The sequence below is a fragment of the Alternaria atra genome, assembly GCF_907166805.1.
Source record: "Alternaria atra isolate CS162 genome assembly, contig: 29, whole genome shotgun sequence".
NCBI classification, from domain to species: domain Eukaryota; kingdom Fungi; phylum Ascomycota; class Dothideomycetes; order Pleosporales; family Pleosporaceae; genus Alternaria; species Alternaria atra.
In genome coordinates this window covers 3,272,669-3,292,121 of record NW_025091327.1, presented here as the reverse complement: position 1 = coordinate 3,292,121, position 19,453 = coordinate 3,272,669, and the positions used below count along the sequence as shown (strand labels likewise).

The 19,453-nt window shown below is 50.1% G+C and overlaps 3 protein-coding genes across 3 annotated transcripts; 2 read left to right on the top strand and 1 right to left on the bottom strand.

Moving 5' to 3' along the window:
- Nucleotides 1-8,993: 8,993 nt before the first annotated feature.
- ALTATR162_LOCUS9365 (uncharacterized protein) lies at nucleotides 8,994-10,188 on the bottom strand (the record flags this gene model as incomplete). Its single annotated transcript, XM_043316998.1, has 2 exons — nucleotides 8,994-10,062; nucleotides 10,112-10,188. The coding sequence occupies 2 exons, from the start codon at nucleotides 10,186-10,188 to the stop codon at nucleotides 8,994-8,996; spliced, it is 1,146 nt and encodes a 381-aa protein (XP_043172933.1).
- A 3,701-nt stretch (nucleotides 10,189-13,889) lies between these two features.
- ALTATR162_LOCUS9364 (uncharacterized protein) lies at nucleotides 13,890-14,192 on the top strand (the record flags this gene model as incomplete). The annotated part of the gene is made up of 2 exons (XM_043316997.1): nucleotides 13,890-13,991; nucleotides 14,052-14,192. The coding sequence occupies 2 exons, from the start codon at nucleotides 13,890-13,892 to the stop codon at nucleotides 14,190-14,192; spliced, it is 243 nt and encodes an 80-aa protein (XP_043172932.1).
- Nucleotides 14,193-16,033: 1,841 nt separating this feature from the next.
- Nucleotides 16,034-16,666, top strand: ALTATR162_LOCUS9363 (uncharacterized protein; the record flags this gene model as incomplete). Its single annotated transcript, XM_043316996.1, has 2 exons — nucleotides 16,034-16,217; nucleotides 16,440-16,666. 2 exons carry the CDS (start codon nucleotides 16,034-16,036, stop codon nucleotides 16,664-16,666), a joined length of 411 nt encoding a protein of 136 aa, XP_043172931.1.
- Nucleotides 16,667-19,453: the final 2,787 nt, after the last annotated feature.

The window sequence follows — 19,453 nt, the reverse complement described above, 5'->3', positions numbered from 1 at the left end:
ACATGCCCCGTACGCCACCATCCATGAACCTAGAGGACCCAGAGCTACTGCATACTGATGCCCTTTCAGAGTCTGACAAGGTGCTAGTTACTAAGTTTCATCGTGAGATCGCAAAGATTAATATGGAGACATGCAACACTTGTAACCGCAGATGGTTTAAGTTAGATGTCTTTAATAGCGAATGTTCTGATTGTCTAGAGGACCGCAGGAAGAACTCTACTAACGAAGGATTTGTGCCGCTCTTTAATCGGTTCAACAACCTTGATCCAGGTCCTATGCCAACTGAGCTGCCTGCTCTGACGCCTATTGAGGAGATGCTCCTTGCACGCGTTCATATCTTTATGGAGGTTCGGCAGCATCGTGGTTTGCAATATAAGTACCGCGGCCATATATGCAACTTTGCCGTTAATACAGCAAAGGTTTTCGATCGGTTGCTCTTACTTCCTGCACATCTCGATATTAACATCCTACTAGCAAAAGTCTCTAGTAAGCTATGTTACCTTCAAGATCGATGTTATATATAAAGTACTTAAAGAATAACGTGGTTCACCAACGAGCGGCCCACCCCACCGAGCGGCCCAGCAACACCAGCGCCGCGCACGCGCAGCGCCAACACGTAATGTCACAACAACATCAAGCTCTTAAGTCCTATACTGAAGCTGATGTACAGCTTGCTATCTCTGATATCCAAAACAACCAAATTCAAAGCCTACGACGCGCTGAGACAATCTACAAAGTCCCTAAAACAACGATACGACGGCGACGCGACGGTACGCACTGTCGACGTGACTGCGAGCCGAACCTAAGGAGCCTTACAAAGCTAGAAGAGGAGGTGATTATACAGCGTATACTTGGCGCGTCCTTACGTGGCATACCGCCCTCGAAGGCACACGTACGAGATATGGCTGATAGGCTGCTAAGAGAGCGTGATGGGAACCCTACAGGCAAGAACTGGGTTGACAGGTTTATCAAGCGTACACCTGAGCTGCGAACGCGATGGAGCCGTCCTTACGATCGCCAGCGAGCTGCCTGCGAGGACTCAGCGATTATCCGGCCATGGTTCACCCTGGTTCGATCGATGAAGGCGAAGTATGGTATAGCAGATGAGGACACGTGGAACTTTGATGAGTCTGGCTTCATGATGGGCAAGATATCCTCTCAGGTTGTAGTTACAGGTTCAGAGAAACCTGGGAAACAGAAGAAACTACAGCCTGGCGATCGCGAGTGGGTTACCCTGGTACAAGGCGTCGCTGCGACGGGGCGCATTATCCCATCCTTCCTCATCTTTGCAGGCAAGGTCCTTATCTCCACCTGGTACGCTGATCTACCTCGCAATTGGGTTATTGCTGTCTCTTCTACTGGCTGGATCAACAATGACCTCGCGCTGGCGTGGCTTAAGCACTTCGACGCCTATACAAAGGTGTCCTCTGCTGGGGCATACAGGCTGCTCATTATCGACGGCCATGAGAGCCACTGCTCAATAGAATTCCAGGACTACTGCAAGGAGAACAAGATTATCGCTCTCTGCATGCCACCTCACTCATCGTACCTCCTGCAGCCTCTTGACGTTGTCCCCTACTCGCTGTTGAAGCGCCACTACGGCGACGGGATCTCGCTCTTGGCACGCAGCCGCGTCTACTATATTGACAAAGAAACCTTCCTACTAGCCTTTAAAGCAGCTTTTGAGAAGACGTTTACACGAGAGAACGTTCGCGCAGGGTTTCGAAGTGCTGGGCTAGTTCCGTACAACCCAGACGCTGTGTTGTCGAAGCTAGATGTGCAGCTGCGTACGCCGACGCCACCTGCACTAGGCACTGTCGATTGGGAGGCGAAGACACCGCGCAACGCCCGCGAGATAGAGGCGCAATCTACGCTAATTCGAAATTGCATGCAAAACTATCAGCGGTCTCTAGCAAGTTCGTTAGATGAGCAGGTTAAGCAGCTAAGTAAAGGCCCTCAGCAGATAGCACATAATATGGTGTTGGTACAGGGGGAAACAGGCCGCCTTCGCGAGGCTGTTGACATCAGACTTCTCAATGAACAAGCTGAACAAGCCAACCGCTCCGGCTTGGCTTGATAGAGATATTTTGTGTTAAGGCTTGGCTTGATAGGCTTATTAGAAGTTAAGGCTTGGTTGGCTTGGTCGGCTTGGTCGGCTTGGTGACTTTTTGTTATTTTTAGCTGCCGATTTCCCAATCAAGTAGCTGGTATGCGTCGTCAATATCCTCGTCAGATAGCTTGCCTCCGCAGAAATCATCGTCCCCAAATCCAGCCCGTTGCCAGCGACGTATACACAGCATAACGGCCAGCAATTGGGGCCCAAGTTTCCTTCTCCGCGGCTCTAATAGATCACCAAGTTCACTAAACATGCGCTCGCAGTCGCAACTTGAAGCAGGTATTGATAATACATCTATTGTAAGTCTGCTGAGGTTTGGATATTAATTGCGTAAAGCTACCTAGTATTCTACTGGGTTATTAGCGTCGTGACTGCTATCTACAGCGATTGGCTCGCCCTGCTTCTATCGTTGATACTCGTCTATTTCGCTGTTAGTTGTAGGCAAATGCTTAGGATTAATATAGCTATTAATAACGTCATCGATGTCGTTTGAGCGGTAGGCGGTGGTAGGTATCGTAGCTACAGGCGTTGCGCGCGGCGTGTTGTATTGAGCCTATAGTTAGAGAAAAGCCTGGTTGTTGCTATAGAGCTACGCTGGCTTATCCGCCTAAAGGACGTCACAAAGCTTCTTGTAGCGTGGATGGAGTCAGAGTTGCTATCAGTCAGTTCAGTCAGTCCGGAGCTCTCTGGACTGACTGAACTGACGTTGTGAGGTCACTGAACTGGACTGGACTGACTGCCAAGACTTTTCAATTGAGTTGAAACTGACTGACTGAACTGACGTCGCCGCCGCCTGCAGACTGGCTGGACTGACTGAACTGAGTTACCTGACGTCGAACTGAGATAATTGCTCCTGTATTTTCGAGATTTCTTCCTCCGATAGTGTACGCGCTAACCCCAAAGCTGACGTAGTCGTTGGCTGTATACCAAGCCTCTTCCAGCTCTTCAAACTCTGCAAAGCTGAAACAAGCTCTGGCTTCATATGGAGTCTCCGCGTGCCTAACATGTCGCCAAGCTCGCTGAAAGTCCGCTCACAGTCTGCCGCTGCCGCTGGTATTGTCAGAACGTCAATAGCAAACTTTGAGAGTATGGGGAATTGCCCAGCAACTGACTCCCAGTATAGAAGCGGATTAAGAGACAGCCAGTCCTCCTCAGCTAACGCTGGCTGCCGCTTCCAAATCTCATACTCATCCTCCGCAAGGCTTGCCTCTACCTGCCGTATACTTTGCTCGATCGACGACTGTAGAAAAGCTGATCGCGACGTTGGCAACCCTAGCCGGGACTTCTTACGCGGCGGCGTCATTGTCTGAGCTGGGATAGCTGCGGCGTCCTCTCGCCCCTGCCACATGCGCAGGAATGCCCGGTGGTTATTGTCAAGCCAGCCGCCGCGATAGTGAACACCGTCACGGGCAGTAACATGGGTGTCGGGTACCTTCCAGAGCGCTGAGAGGTGGTGCTTGTAATGCGGGTGTAGTATCGTAGCAGTGTCGTAGACAGGCGCATCGTTAAATTTTGCGTAGTACTCAGCAAGCTTACTGTGAGCAAGGTTGACGTTCGTAACAAGATAATCTTCAGGCACGTCTAGACCTTTGTAATCTACATCCTTAAGACGGTCTTTAAGGGCCTCAAGCTGGTCGAGAAGCCACTCAAACGTTACCAGAACTTCCCAAATAGCGCCGTGGCGGCCGTGTTGTCCGCGGCCTTCAAGTAGCTGTGTAGCTTCGGCAAATGGCTCAAGGAGTCGAATGTACTCTGTTATTGTCGCCCAGTCCTTACCGCTTAGACCGCCTTCACGTATGTATAGTCGCGGCTGTGCAGCGGGCAGCTGCTCGCGGTTCTTCCGGCGTTGTGAGGGTGCTGTTGCAGCACTATGCTCCCCAAGTTTACATTCAATATAGCTATCGATAGGGCCGTGTAGCTCAGCTGCGCGCACAAACGTGCTAAAATAGCTATTCCAGCGGGTCTTGACAGGCTTAACAAGCTGCCGGATGTGAGGTGTAACACCTAGAGATTCTGCCTCCTCGCGCTGTAGGCGCTCTAGTAGTTGCCGAGTTTGAGGCGTGCAGATAGACGCAATCACGTCAAAGAGGACGCCAATAGGACCGTATTTGCGCCACTCATCCATGTACTTCTCCTCGTCCTCAAGGTGGGCGGCGTCATTCTCGTACGCGCTACGGTCTTTGCCCCAAATTACTAATTGCGCGCCTAGGTTAAGTATATGGCAGCAGCACCACAGCCTCCGCTCGCTTGCGATAAAGCCAAACTCCTCTGCTAAGGACTCAACTGCAGTATCGTTGTTACTTGCGTTGTCAAGCACAAAGTACCTAACGCTCGTGTTGTCAACGCCAAATAGCCGATGTATTGTTGTTGCTACAGCGGCAATATTATTGCCAGTGTGCGCTCCGTGTAGCTCAGGCAACCCAAGCAGGTGGTCAACTAGCTTGCCCTCACTGTTGAGGTAATGTACGCAGAGGCCAGTAAAAGCATACTGCCCACCAGTTGAAGTCCAGTTGTCAAACGACACGTGTATAAGCGACCGGGCTTCACGAAGGTAGTTGGTAACAGCTAGTATGTATGTGTTGTACTCAGCAATAATATGATCGCGGAGCGTTTGGTGGCTACGCCAAAGGAGGGCTTTGGCTAGCGGGTTCACGGCCGCAATCATGGCTCGAAACTGCGGCGTTTCTATTACGCGGAGGCTCTGGTTGTCCGCGACTACCCAGTCCTTCAGCGCGTCCTGAAATCGAGAGGTTGAAAAGCTTGCTGCCATCTCATTTGCCACCTCTTGCGATACTTCTGTCCCTTTAGACCTCATAATATGTACCTGGGACTTTGCGAGCGCGCCCATAATATTGCCCTCCCTGCTATCAATTGGTATAGGTCCGTTAGGTCCGTGTGAGTGCCCAGGCTTGTTGCTTGAGAGGTGTCGGCCGGCGTTTGTAGTGCTGTCAGCCTCGTAGCAAGCCTCCTGCTTCCGTCGTTGATGGCAGTACCGGCAAAGCCAGTAGTTCTTCTTGTACTTGCGGTGCCAGACGGCCCAGCCGTGGCGGTAGATCCAGCTTTTTGGCCCACCGCGACTATTGCGCTCCACTTGGCGCCGCTCAAGGTACGGCACACGCTTAAAATCAAGCCCGTCGTAATTATCGTCGTCGTCGCCGTCGTTGGGGAAGTCCGCCTGTACTGCCACGGGCTCATCAACCTGTGCCTCGCTCGCAGTATCGCCAACAGTAGGCGCGTTCGATAGCGATGGTAGAGGAGAATTGCCCTTGTCGTATTCTACAAGGCGGCGAAGGCCTAAATTAGAGGGAGTAAACATGAAGTACACTAAAAAAGTATTATAGCAACAGTAGTAACCTGTTTCACCAGCGAGCGGCCCACCCCACCGAGCGGCCCAGTTCCCCCACCAACACGTGTACCTAGCAACAACACGTAATGTCTCAACAACTACAACCTCTTAAGGCTTATACTGAAGCTGATGTGCAGCTTGCCCTCTTAGACGTTAAACGTAACCAAATTCCAAGCCTGCGACGTGCGGAGGCAGTCTACAAAGTCCCAAAGACAACGATACGACGGCGACGCGACGGGAAGCCCTCTAGACGCGACTGCGAGCCAAACTCAAAGAGCCTGACGAAGCTAGTAGAGGAGGTGATTGTACAACGTATATTTGATGAGAATCTACGTGGAGTACCGCCCTCGAAGCTACACGTACGAGATATGGCTGATAGATTGCTGCGCGATCGCGGCGTCAAGTCTGTTGGCAAGAACTGGGTTGACAGGTTTATCCAGCGTACACCTGAGCTGCGCACGCGCTGGAGCCGTCCATACGATCGCCAGCGAGCTCTCTGCGAGGACCCAGCAATCATTGAGCCCTGGTTCATGCTGGTTCAGAACATGAAGGCGAAGTACGGCATTATAGACGACGACATGTACAACTTTGACGAGTCTGGCTTCCTGATGGGCAAGATATCGTCGCAACTCGTAGTGACAGGCATGGACAAGCCTGGGAAAGCAAAGAAGCTTCAGTCTGGTGATCGCGAGTGGACTACGTTGATACAGGGCGTCAGCGCAATAGGGCGCGTTATCCCACCCTTCCTCATCTTTGCCGGCAAGGTTCTTATCTCTAACTGGTTTACTGAGGACCTCCCACGCAACTGGGTTATTCAAGTAAGCCTAACAGGCTGAACAAACAACGATCTAGCGCTTGCTTGGCTTGAACACTTTGATACGTATGCGAGGCCTGTAGGAGCGTACAGGCTGCTTATTATTGACGGCCACGAGAGCCATTGCTCAATAGATTTTCAGGATCGCTGCAAGGAGAAGAAGATTATCGCCCTCTGTATGCCTCCACATTCGTCGCACCTCCTGCAGCCGCTTGACGTTGCCTGCTTCTCGCCGTTGAAGCGCGCGTACGGCGATGAGATCTCAGCCTTGGCACGCGATCGCATCCACCACATCAACAAATAGACCTTCTTACCAGCCTTTAAAGTAGCTTTTGAGAAGGCATTTACAAGAGAGAATGCTTGCGCAGGGTTTCGAGGCGCTGGATTGTGTCCACATGATCCACAAGCCGTGTTATCAAAGCTAGATGTGCAGCTGCGTACGCAAACTCCACCACAGCAAGATGACGCCGCTTGGGAGGCGAAAACACCGCGCAACGCCAAAGAAATGGAGGCGCAATCAACGCTGATTCGAAACAAAATGCAAATCCATCGAGGGTCTCCAGCAAGTTCACTTGACGAGCAGGTGCGACAGCTAACAAAAGGCGCGCAGCAGATAGCTCATGAGATGGTGTTGATGCGCGCAGAGATGGGGCGCCTTCGAAACGCAACAGAGACGCTTACCAAGCGTAAGAGTCGCAAGAGACGCTACGTACGGGCAGTGGAGTCACTGACAGTTGGCGAGGTATTAGACTTAATTGCTGAAAAGGAGGGTGGCAGTCGTGAGGAGGGTGAGGAGCCGGCGAAGAGGGTGCGCGCAGGGCGACGCTGCGGCCGTTGCGGCAAGATTGGGCATAACTCTCGTACGTGCAAGGTAGAAATTGAGGATGCGAATGATAGCGACGCTTCTGAATAATACTATACTGTTGCAAGAGTATAAAAATTGTGTTGTGGTGCTAAGCTACGTCGCTGCGCGAACGCTTCGCTGGTGTTCGTGGGCCGCTCGGTGGGGTGGGCCGCTCGCTGGTGAAATAGGTTATAGCGTCGTGTGTATAGCGGACGCGACGCGACGCGAAAGGCTTGCTAGATGCGGCTAGCGCGCTTCCATAAGCTCCGATTGGCTCGATGCTCTATATGTTAACTTGTATAGGATTAGTGTTTATGTATCTAGGACTAGCGCGGCTTCGAAGCTGCACTAGATGTAGCTATCACGACTGCAAAATTCTGCTTTAAAAACAGCCAACGTCAGTCCAACATCAGTCAGTTCAGTCAGTTCGAACTGAGTTACCTGACTGATAGCAAGTCTGCATGTGAAGACGCGAAAAGGAAGGCTTGAAGGGATAGGTTGATAATATGAAGGATACAGCGGATACGGTGCCGTTTCGGATCCCAGTTGATCTACTATAGGTTAGATGACTGGATAAGAATAAGGTAGGAACGTACATTATGATCCTGCTTGAGCCTGGTTGACAAATGCTGCAAACACGTATCGTTTGATGTCGCATTATCGCCAGTATGACACCCGAGTTGCTTCGTGATACCATATAGGACCAGTGTGTCCGTCAACCAAGTAAACCAAAAATCGACCCTCTTACTTGACTTGGCTGACGAGAATCCTTTACCTTGCTTGGTTGGTTGACGAAAAGCCTTTACTTTGCTTGGTTGATTGACATTACTCGATAGAATTTCCCGATTCGATATCTATACTCATCTACAGGAGCATACCAGTTCGAAGAAGGTGCTTTTAACACTCAATTGCCGCTACAGTCCCTAAATCGAGCCGATTTCGTTCAACGAGTGCTCTGATGTGTCGCTTGTCGAAAGGTGAAGTCAAGATCAATAACCCAGTCAATAAACTCTTGCTTGAACCGAGAGTCGTTAAACATCAAGCGCCGGCCTCCAAGGTATGGTATGGAGCTCGTTGCTCCCTTGGCCATATCGAACGCGTTTGATGCCATCATTTTGTAACCGAATTCTTCAAGTTTGTGTTGATTCTTTGGGTGATACATGATACTAGTAATACTCTCACTACTGTACAGAGCAGAATCGTGCTGGCCACTAAAATGGCAGTATTTGCAGAGCCAAAACTTGTTCTCTCCATTGGTTGTGAGCTGCGCACCGTGTTTGTAGATTGGCGAGGGCTGGGTTTTAGAGTTGAGGGCCCGCTTATGAGGCTGACGATATCGAATCGACGGCAACACCTTCCTTTCATAGCGAATTTTGTCCCAGTCAATAGGGAAAGGGCATTGAGTAGATGTCGGTAGCTCCCTTTCGAAGGTGGCAGCAGTATTGGTGGAAACGGAACTTGGGGTCTCTATGTTTTCTAGGTTATAGCTAAGGGATTCAGAGGGAGTCCTAGGTAGAGGGAACACGTGGATCCTCCACGGGCAGAAAATGGGTGGGTAGGCATGTTTAGCCTAGAGTCTGGCTTCTGTACATAGAGGCTGCAGGCGTGGGGAGTTTTCGACAGCAAATCTCAAGAGCGACAATTTCCAGCCAATTAGAACATCCAGGCTAATAATTCTTCCTACCCCGATGCCCAAAAACTCCAGTCGCCCCCCCTCCTCTATAAAAATGCCTAATGCGGTAAGGTCGTCAACAACTCCGAGTTGACTCGAGTAATGTGAAAACCCTTACTTGTGGTTGTTTGGATAGACGTTTACTCGTGGTTGCTTGTTACGTAATCAACCAAAGTCAACCAATCAAGCCAAGTTACTTGGTTATTGGACACACTGTGTGTCGTCCGCAATCGACATCAGTCCAGCCTTACCCGAGTAATTCGGGTTGTAATTGTACGTCGTAGCGAACCGCTGGGCAAGGTTCCCACTGCCGGCCATGAACATGGCGGTGTGCGGGTCGTTGGGATCAAGCGCTGACCCGTTCAGCTGCTGTGACTCAGGTGGCAACGACACAGTCAGCGGGTTGGAGCTCAACATATGCGAACTGAATGGATAGCCCGCCGGGCTATGAGGGTAGGATGTGGCCTTATCGTTCTCGTTGTGCAGATGAGGCGTTGCAGTACCCGTAACTGTCGCTGGTGAAGCCGTCTGAGCCGACATGGATGAATGAAAGGACTGTGAAGTGGACGATCGCGAGAATGCAGGGCGCGTTTGTGCGGACAATCCCGACTGCGACTGCTGCTCAAGCGCATGTGGTGACAAAGACATCCTTCTAAACGAATCCTGCGGTGTTGTAATGTCGCCGGGTGCTGACTGGGGGGATGAATCGAAGGTTCCGGTTGCAGACGGTAACTGAGTGGAGAGCGAGCGTTGATGTGAGTTGGTTCTCTGAGGAATTTGGTACGGTGACTGCCGGAAATCTTGCTGCTGCTGAGCGCCATTGGGGCTGAACGGCTGCGACTGCTGGTGCACACCCTGCTGAGGAGAGGATTGGTTGAACTGCTGAGGTGGAAGCATGGATGGGTTCAGCCAGGTGTTCGCCTGCGGCATGGCACCAGTGTTCGGCGAAAATTGACCACCAAATTGCTGAAACTGAGGGTTGTTGTACTGCATCATGAACATGTTTCTCACACCATGCTGAGTCGCGATGTAGTCGTGAAGCTTCTTGTAAAACATGACTGACGTCGTGTGCAGATGGGCATTAAGACGCTGGTACTGCGTTGGCAAATCATCATCCTCTTCCTCGTACATTTCTTCATTGATGACATCCTGCTCAGTGACGCGAAGAGCGCGTCCAGTGCGCTTCTTGTGAATTTCAGAAGCTCGACGCGCAGACTCTATGCGCGCCTCCAAGCTGCGGTCACTGCGTCGCGAAGCCGCAATGTAGGCACTGCATGAATCAGACAATGCACCCAGGTCTACTAGCAGGATTAGCATACCGCTCTTGATTCTCTCCGTGAGTACGCTCAGTCTTGACAGGTCTGGTCGCAGTAAAAGCTCGTCGTTCAGCCGGCATGGTGAGGTGAGGGAAGGCCGCGGGATCTAAAAGTAGGAAGTGCGATGTTAAGGTGGGAGAAGCAGCTGGCAGTAGAAGGCGTGACACGGGGAGTGGCGACTCCACAGGCGCCGTGGGGGTTGTAGCGGAGCAGGCTGCGCAAGGCCCTTGAGATGGGCGGGACAGCAAACCAACAAAGCTAACTGGCCGCACGTATCGGGATGTCATGGCACTACCACCACGAGAAGGCCAGATTCCATAAGCGACCGAGTGACGTCGAAACATGTGGACTAGGCGGGCGATCGAGGAGGCTTACAACGCAACGTTCGAGCGGCGATGCGTGGATAATTTGTACTGCGGAAATAGCTTTGCCTATCGGGCTTGCTAGCGACGTGCTGCCAAGAATGCCGGTGAATCCTTTGCGGGTGGAGAGAGGCGTTAGCATAGGGGCCCCGCTTTCGGCTGCCTCTATTACACGCTGTGAACGCCGTACAGAACCAAACGGAATGCATCTGCATAGCAATATCCATGGATGAGCTGAGTCAAAACAGTATCGATTAAGCTGTCCCCGCACGCGCGATGGTTGCAGCCGCAGCCAACGACCAACCGCGTTCGTGGCTCCGGCTCCCCCCCTGCCTGGGATGCCGATTGGAGGAGCTAGTATAAGATGCCCCGTGGTATCGACTCCTGGTTCTTCTCAGTCAGGTAATCGTGCATCCTGCCCCAAAACGCGTTCATGCAACGCGAATCAGGTGCTGATTTCCTCCTGTTGTAGTCTAGGTGGCGCCCCCCCCCAATCTACGTGCTTTGGGGTCTAGCGTGAATCCCACAATATCGCATGCTCCTGGTAGCAGGATGCGCAGTAAGCCAACTTCACTGACAAGCAACATTCTTGCCTTCATTATAGTTGTGGTCGGAGCGTAGATATGGCAACAAATTGGATCTTGTTAACACCAGCGTCTATCGCTAACCATCTTGTACGTAATGCCGATTGCCAGGATGAGAGTTACTGATCGCTGATTGCGCATTCTCTATTTCAAAGCAACATGGCCGATTGCTTTAAACTATGTTATGTTCGTCGCAAGCGAGAAGGAATTATCTGCACCCTCTGTTGCACCGCAGTACCTGTCACGGGTTTGGGACACCCACTTGCGAACTTGCCACCATGTTCCTCCCAAACTACGGCGGGTTACGATGGCACGATTTGACAGCTGTCCGCGGGAAAACCTCAATGATCTATTGCTTACCTACCTACCTACCTACTTATCTACCTATCTACTTGCAAGCTACTGCCTAGAATTCCACTGCTATCGCATAGTAGCGCGGGTTCCGCTCGTTGTCTTTCGCATTGACGCAGGTTCCAAACCCTGTTTTCGTCTAACTACCCTAAGAGGATCAGTTCAGTCCTAGGTATATGATGCTTGGTGTATTGGTGCGTATTTCGAATAACACGGGTATCGCACGATTTAATACTGCGGATTGCAATGCGATTTCCTTATCCGATATGACAAGAATTTCGGCGGAACATCGCTCAAACGCGTAACATCGGTGTTCGCTGCCGACCGACTTCGCGTAACGACCGACCACCAACATCACCACCCCATCAAACTTGAAGCTGTAGAGCCACACCACAACGTTATATACAGCTAACATGCTAGCGTCTCACTAAATAGACCCTTGCGAATAATTTTTTCTATCTGAATTTCGTTGAGAGCTTGGTGTTGCGGCCAAAACGGGTCACGTGTGAAGGTGGCGGTGGTGCAGCACTTGCTTCTGGCGCTTCCGCTGCTTAGGCATTGGTCTGGAAGCTTTGCGCTTGCTTTGTTGTGAAGTTTGGAGACCTTTTTGGCGGTCTCTCTCTCTTCGTATGCCTTACGCCGCGCTTCTGCTGCCTTCTCCTTCTCCTTCACCACCTTATCTTTCTCTCGTTTCTCACGCTTCTCTTGGGCAATCTTCTTGTTGTATGTGTATTAGCAGCCCTAAGCTTCTTCATCTCAACCTTTTTGAGCTGTTCTGCAGCTTCTGCTTCATCCTTTGCCTTGTTTAGTCGGGCTTTCTTGAGTGAACGAGAGAGTAAAATGCAGCCTCCCCATCGCTTACGCTTCCCTTTGAGTGGGAGGCTGGCCATTCTTCTACGCTTATTCTTAGTGTCGAGCGATGCAAGTAACCTAACCAACGGGTACTCACAGACGGAGATTGATCCTACAGCCGACTGGGCGTTCTATGTGAGGGATAGGGATGACGATGAGCCGATATCACGGTTGGGGAAGTTAAAAGGATCAATAAGAGGGACACTTGAGCCGAGTGAAGGTGTGGACTTTAGGGTAAAAGAGGTGATTCGCTTGTGGAGTCGAGGTTGTAGGGTAGTAGAAGGATGGGATTGTGACTGTATTTGTGGTGAAAAGGGGGGTCTGCGCAGGCGGTTCGAATCAGGGCTAGCAATGTTATGCATTTTCTCATTTGAAAGTGATGAATGCATCTTAGAAGTTTTGATAGGTATATTATGGGCTTCCCTGATGTCCTCAATCGTTTCCATCACGTACCAGACCCTTTGGGACATCACATGGGCCTAGGTTTACACCGCGTTCCATCGAACGTAGATGAACCTTGACGTCACGCAAAGACCTCCGCACTCCAAGCAAGCGGCGAAACGTGAAAAAAGGAAGAAGTGAAACGCGAAAAAGGCAAACACGTACCCGCTCTTGGTACGAACGATGGGGGAACTGGTCGAGGATAGACGCGACACCCACGCGTGCTGACTTAAGATTTGCGCTAGAGCAACGGCCCCCCAACCCGCGGCGCCCGTCGATTCTGCCGACCCACCAGCGAAACACTCCGATACTGCTCGCGACCAGCACCCAATTACTACGTTTGGGAAAACAGTGACCGAGCTTGGAAAATCCGGAGATTACGGGGTTCCCAAAATTTACAGCTGATCAACGACGACCGAACAACTCGTTTGAGGGAAGCGAGCAGCGCACCCCCAGCATCGCAGGCAAACAAGCCAGTGGGTAAACACCTCTGTTTCGAATTACGCGACTCAAAGCTGTTTCCAAAGCGTCCAGAAAAAGCTATTTCAGCTTTGCCAAACGTGCCAGACCCTGAAAATTCGCGTCACAAGTCCACGATTCAACCGTCTGGATCTTCTTCGGTTAACGAGAATCGTCCTACCTCACCATCCTGAACCCAGCGCCCAACGCACAGACATTGCCTATATCGGGCTCGGAAACACAGGCGATGTGTTTCGGTATTTTACTATTTCGATACTATGCGGACGAATAATCGTCGGCCTGGTACAAGCCATGCGCGGCAAAATCGTATGAACGCTGGGGTATAGGCGAGAGACCCCACGTCGTGTAGTGGTGTAAGATATGCACTTGACTGCGTCTTGACGTTTCGGACAACGGGTTAGGGTCTTGGAGAATAAGTAGGGACTTTATACGCGAGTAAAACCGATAGGAAGGATGAAGCGAGGAGGTGTATATATTCTGCTGCCTTTCACCGTGAAGCAACATCATCATCCAACAAGCTTCTACTTCTCTCATCAAATCTACAAAGCCTTATCAACCAATCTTCTTTTTAAAACCTATTACTGGCGGCCAGTTTCTTTAACCTACCAAATCTTCAATCAACAAGTAATTAGTCAACATCCCACTTCTCAGATCTCCCCCCTTAACGGTGTCGATGCCGCTACTGTCTTGCTGCTCCACAACCACGACCTCATGATCAAGACCCTGTCCAGCCCCATTAAGCTTGCCTTCGAATCTGGCGACAAAGCTACTTGCGCTGTCTACACCGTCACCGACAAGAAGCCTCTGGGCCAGGTACGACTACCCTTTCTCTCCATTCTTCTTCTTCTTTACTGCATTATTAACCTGTTGCAGCAAACCTACAAGCTCACCCCGACCAACGTCCCCGATGGCGTTGACACCCCCGTCAACGCCCAAAACCCCCCGTTGGCGTCCTCAACATCAGCGGCACGTGGCGCGTTGCCGACGGAAAGCTCAGCGAGGAAATCGAGATAGATGCCAACTTTATGATGAAGAAGGTCGTTAAGAGAATGTTGAGAAAACGCATCCGGGGCAGCCCTGAAGCTTTTTGGGGGCTGCTCATGCTTGGACGAGTAGCATAATGACATGATGGAGATGGACGAGAGGGGATGCATTAGCTAGAGTAGTCATTTCTATTTTTGGGTCCTATCTGAGCGTTTTGGTCGCGATGAGTAGGCTGAGGTTGTACGCATAGCTTAGTGTTTTGTCGTTTGCAATAGAGCATTCTGTTACATCTATGCCACGCGTACTAAACAGATGATAAGTTGGTCTTAGAAATTTCACCACGTGACAAGCATAAAAAGTCTATTACTCATCGCAGAAATAATCTCGTAGAACCTTGGATGTCATCATTTCCCATTAAAAATGGAAATAAATCGCCAGTAATGTCAAAAACAAAGTTGATAGTAGTATGAGAAAAGGCTTCTTATTGCATTGCAGCTTAATTACTTTTAGTCTGTTGAGGTTAAGACTAATTCCTAGTGGTATAGTGGGACAAAAGAGGGGTAAAAGAGCTTTTATCCGGTCTTTCCGACGACTTCATGACTTCTATAACTAAAGCTTATTTGTCTCCGAATACTCCGACAGATCGATTTAGAGCTATTATCTCAGCTTTTTGCTCTCCTCACACGTCTTGTTATCACTCTTATTGTAAGCAAGGGGTGATAGTATTATATGGTCTTATGTATGAGTATATTGTTGTGTATATTTACAAGTGCGTGATCTGAGCTCTTAAGGAGACGGACGCATTAGTCATGCCTGCAGAGCAGTCATGTGATGTGGTCCTAGGCTTACACTTATACCTAAGCAAATAATAATAGAGTGAAGTTAATTGAGTTGCAATGCAAAAAAAGGGCTTTTCCTATATTAATATTGAAGGTTTTTGGCGAATTCAAAGAATTCGAAAGATCGGTTTACTTTTTTATGGGGGATCCATTGGCATGTTTTCGCAGCGATAATAATAGAATGCCGTGAAGCAATTTCCCCCAACGTATGTCATAGTTCGCTACTATGTAGCTATATGCAGGCGAATTACGCCTCGAATGGAACAGCTGTAGCTTTCCTAGGGGATCTCCATCGTGTTGGGCGTGAAGAATCGAAAAGTACCTAGGTAGACCCCGGGACTTCTGATGTCTCGCCAAGATTTGGCCATGCATCACGAGAGGCATGGCGTTCTCGAAGCTCTTCCCGAAGCCGATCACAATACTAGATGATATGATCCTAGGAAAATGGGAAAAGTTACACCATCTGCGGTGAAGTATGGTAGTGGTAGGACGATCCCCCGGGTGGCGGCTGGTGAAAGCGTACCTAGGTAATGGTTGCTTGAATGACGTATTTCCAAGTAAGCATTGCATGCGTTAAAAGTGTGAGAGAGAAGCTAGTATATGAAAAGCCTGGCTGGTTGGTTGGGTCATTCCTACTCGGTTTCAACCACGGAGCCCAAGCTATGCCCGATTGACAGGCGTAGCAGACGGCTGACGTGGTGGTGACGTTGACCCGTGGTATGGGGTTCTTTTCGAGCGTGCCGCGTGTCGTTGCCTTGGCCAGCTCCGGAAGTTATGGGGAACCATGCGCTTGAAGCCCGCGAGTGGGAACGGTTACCTAAGTACCACTGAAGTTCCAAGATGAGTTGTATCACCAATATCAAAAGATGCTGGGCAACAGATCTTCATCGGACATGACTTCGGAACCCCAATTGTTACTCAAGACCTATGAAATTATTGTTTTGCTTAAAATCGGTGGATTTCAGTGTTTCCTGAGTTCGATATCTTCAGTATCCCTGAACCAGTAGGGCTACAGCAACCGATACATCTGTCATGCCTGGACTTACGAATCGCGACTCCCACATGGGTTTCAAGCCACTAGGATCATACCCACCCACCGGAATCGATGTCCTCGTCGTTGGAACTGGTCTAGGTGGACTTTCTGCTGCGCTGGAATGCAAGCGCAAAGGCCACGAGGTCCGAGTGCTTGAGCGAAACGCCGACATTAATGTAGCTGGTACGTGTTACAAAACTCTGCGTCGTAACTAGAACATGCTCCTGATCAATAATTGTAGGTGACATGTATTTCATGGGGCTCAGTGGAACTCGCTGGTTCAAGCACTGCGAAATCCAAAAGTGTATCGGACATCTCCCCTTTACAACGCCTGGATTGAAACGTACAAACACAGCGGAGAGATTATGATCCCACCCAAAAGGTCTCCCAACGTCTGCGCCGCAGGACTTGATCCTAACCTTGCACCTGGGGAGTTTCAAATGCGCCCGCTGGTTTACAGGATGTTCCTCGATGCCGTTGTAAGGACTGGTATCAAAATCGAGTTCAACCGGAAGGTAGTGGACTACTTTGAAGACGTTAGAAAGGGGGGCTGTGTTACTGATGATGGCACGCGGTACGAAGCAGACGTTGTGATTGCGGCCGACGGAGTTGGCCCCGAAGAGCCAAGCTAGTTGGCGGGCAGGTGAGAGCGGAGTCTTCGGGGCGTGCTATGTGGCGTGCTGATTCCCAAGAAAGCACTTGGATAAGAATCCTGAAGTGAAAGAGTTCTTCAAGATGCAGCCGGGTAACGAGCCGATTGTCAGAACATTCTTGGGGTATGTCACAAAGCCGAACAGATAACTGCATTTCAGTACTAACTCCTGTAGGCCTTCTACCTATGCTTTGACACTTTCGCGCGAAGTGTTATGGTCTGGATCCGAACCACGATGTGAGTAATACTTTCCTCTCCTTTTCCGACTCCTTCTGATGCCTGTAGGTCACTGGTAGCGAAGAAGAGAACTGGAATCACACCATCGACGCCCAGGGAAATACTTCAAGGCATTGATAATCTTCCTGGAAATGGTGCAACATCTTCAAAGAACTGGTGCGAATCACGCCTCCTAATACCATCGTCAACCCCCCTTCTGGCGCAACCCACAGCCCTGGGCATCTGCCGCACGAGTGATTCAGGTCGGCGACTGTGCGCATTCGTTTCTACCGTCATCCGGTAATGGAGCTACACAAGGGATTGAAGATTCGGTTTCGCTTGCTTCATGCTTGCAGCTCGTGGAAAAGAGAATATCGCTGAGTCTGTCCGTGCACATGTCCGCATGAGATTCATCCGAACTGCTTGCGCGCAAAAAAATGGGATTATACAACGCCGAACTCCTCCCGTCCACTGATTGGGATAAAGTCAAGCTGGACCCACGGCGCGCTGCCCCCAAGCATCCTAAATGGATTTGGGAACACGACCCGAGGCTTACGCCTACGAAAACTAGACAAGCCATCGTGAGCATGGAGACGGGTGTGAGATGGAGGAAGAGGATAGTTTCGACCAATTACCCTAAGGGTTATAGGTATGAGCCATGGGATGCATTTAAGATTATGGAGGATATGCGGAATGGTGTAAGCTTGGAGCTGAAGCCTGGAAACTGGGATTAGGCAAAGGGCCAGGAGTTTGTACGCCAGTGGTTCTTAAAGCCCTAGTACAGAATGCATTGCGAGTTGATTTGTGTTTTGAACAATACGGGTATAGCGCAATTTGACCTTGCGGATTGCAATACAACTTATTCTGGTTTGGTGTAATACTATACATCGTGCGAGGCCTATCAAACCAGTAAGCAAAGAGCTATAGTAGTATTAGGTCTTATGTATAACGTGTTAGATACCGAGCTTATCCGCTGAACGCCCGGGACGAGTTAACGCCTAATTCTAAACACGAAAATAGCTTCAACGTAAATTGCAAGCAAGTAACGTACCTAAGCAGCTAACGTAGCTTTGCTCAGTCTCTAGTAAACTTTGCAACGTGATCTTAACAGACCAAGAATAGAGCAAACTTTGGGCAAAGCGTCCTCCTTTAGGCAGATGAACCGGTATCTTGTCGACGTTGCCACACCACATGCATCCTCAATTTTCGTACGAGTCTCCGCAGCTTGCATTCTAATAGCTAAGCTATGTACAGGTTTGCTTGGTTTTTTGAGCTAGAAGAATCGACTATGGGCGCAACGTGCTCCATGATACTACAGTATCCTTTTTTCCGTAGCGACTTAGTCCTTGGAAAGAACGTCCTTCTTCTCTTTCGGGGGCCTGAATCCACGGTACAAGCAAGTGTCAGGGTATCCCGCCCACGGGCTTCCCTTGACCAGTACACCACCATTTGCTGTCCACATGTTTACGGGTTACCACAGTTGTCAACAATCAAGTAGATCGGCATATTTGATTCCTATATAGGTTAGCACTTTCCCAATCAGGATTGAATTATACCTAGATAGGAATCAAGTATGCCGATCTACTTGATTGTTGACAACTGTGCATGCCACCAAAGCTCTTTATTTGTCGTTCATGTGCCGCCTAAGTTGCAGAACCTAATGGCCAAACCTCAGACGCGCAAGGTAGATCTCCTTCGGGCCATCATCAACGAGCAACTTCATGCTGGCCAACTCGAGCAACAGGTCATTGCGCAGACGTACAGCAGTCCAGTCGCAAAGACGGAGGTCTCCTCCTGGCTTGAAATGACAAAGTGGCCCCGCTACTTTGATGCAGTGATCTTGTTGGACTGGACTGGACTGGATTCAGGGTTCGGATCCAGTCCAGTCCGGTGCAAGGGCTCTGGGACTCCCCAGGCCAGTGCAAATCCAGTTCCTCACAATTGCTTAATCCTTTTCAATGGAAAAGGCCAGTCCAGTGGCCGAATACACATTTATTCTACACTATATACTGCGTCATGGACATCCACAATGTCCATACTGGTTCCATCAATATCGTCCTCGTCCAGAAGATCGTCTTAGTCCACGATCCGAAGTTCCGCGCTGTCCATTTCGGTATCAGCATCACTCCCACCCTGCTGCCCAGTTTCCTGAGGGTTAGGCTCACCTTCTAGTCTCCCGATGCCTTCGTCGTCGAAAGTATTCCGTGTAGGTGGTTCATACCACGATCGAAGGCACTCGCAGTTCGATAATATCTATCTTGAGCCTCGAGCGTCGGTCGGTAGCAGCATCTTTGCGCTGCTGAATAGCCTCTCACCATCGGACATTGGTGGAACAGCTAGTACGTCGAGAGCATACGTGCTGATCAGGTTGCAGTAGTAGCAATCATTCCAGTACTGGATAACGTCAAACGAGTCATGTTCATCGAGCCGGATGACGTCCTTCTCAAGAAACTGATCGAAGAGATCGATAACGGGTATTTCAGGTGCTGATGCCTCATGGCGGAGCTTAAGCCGCTTATGGCTTTTTAAAAGCAGCAAGCCTTCTCTTTCT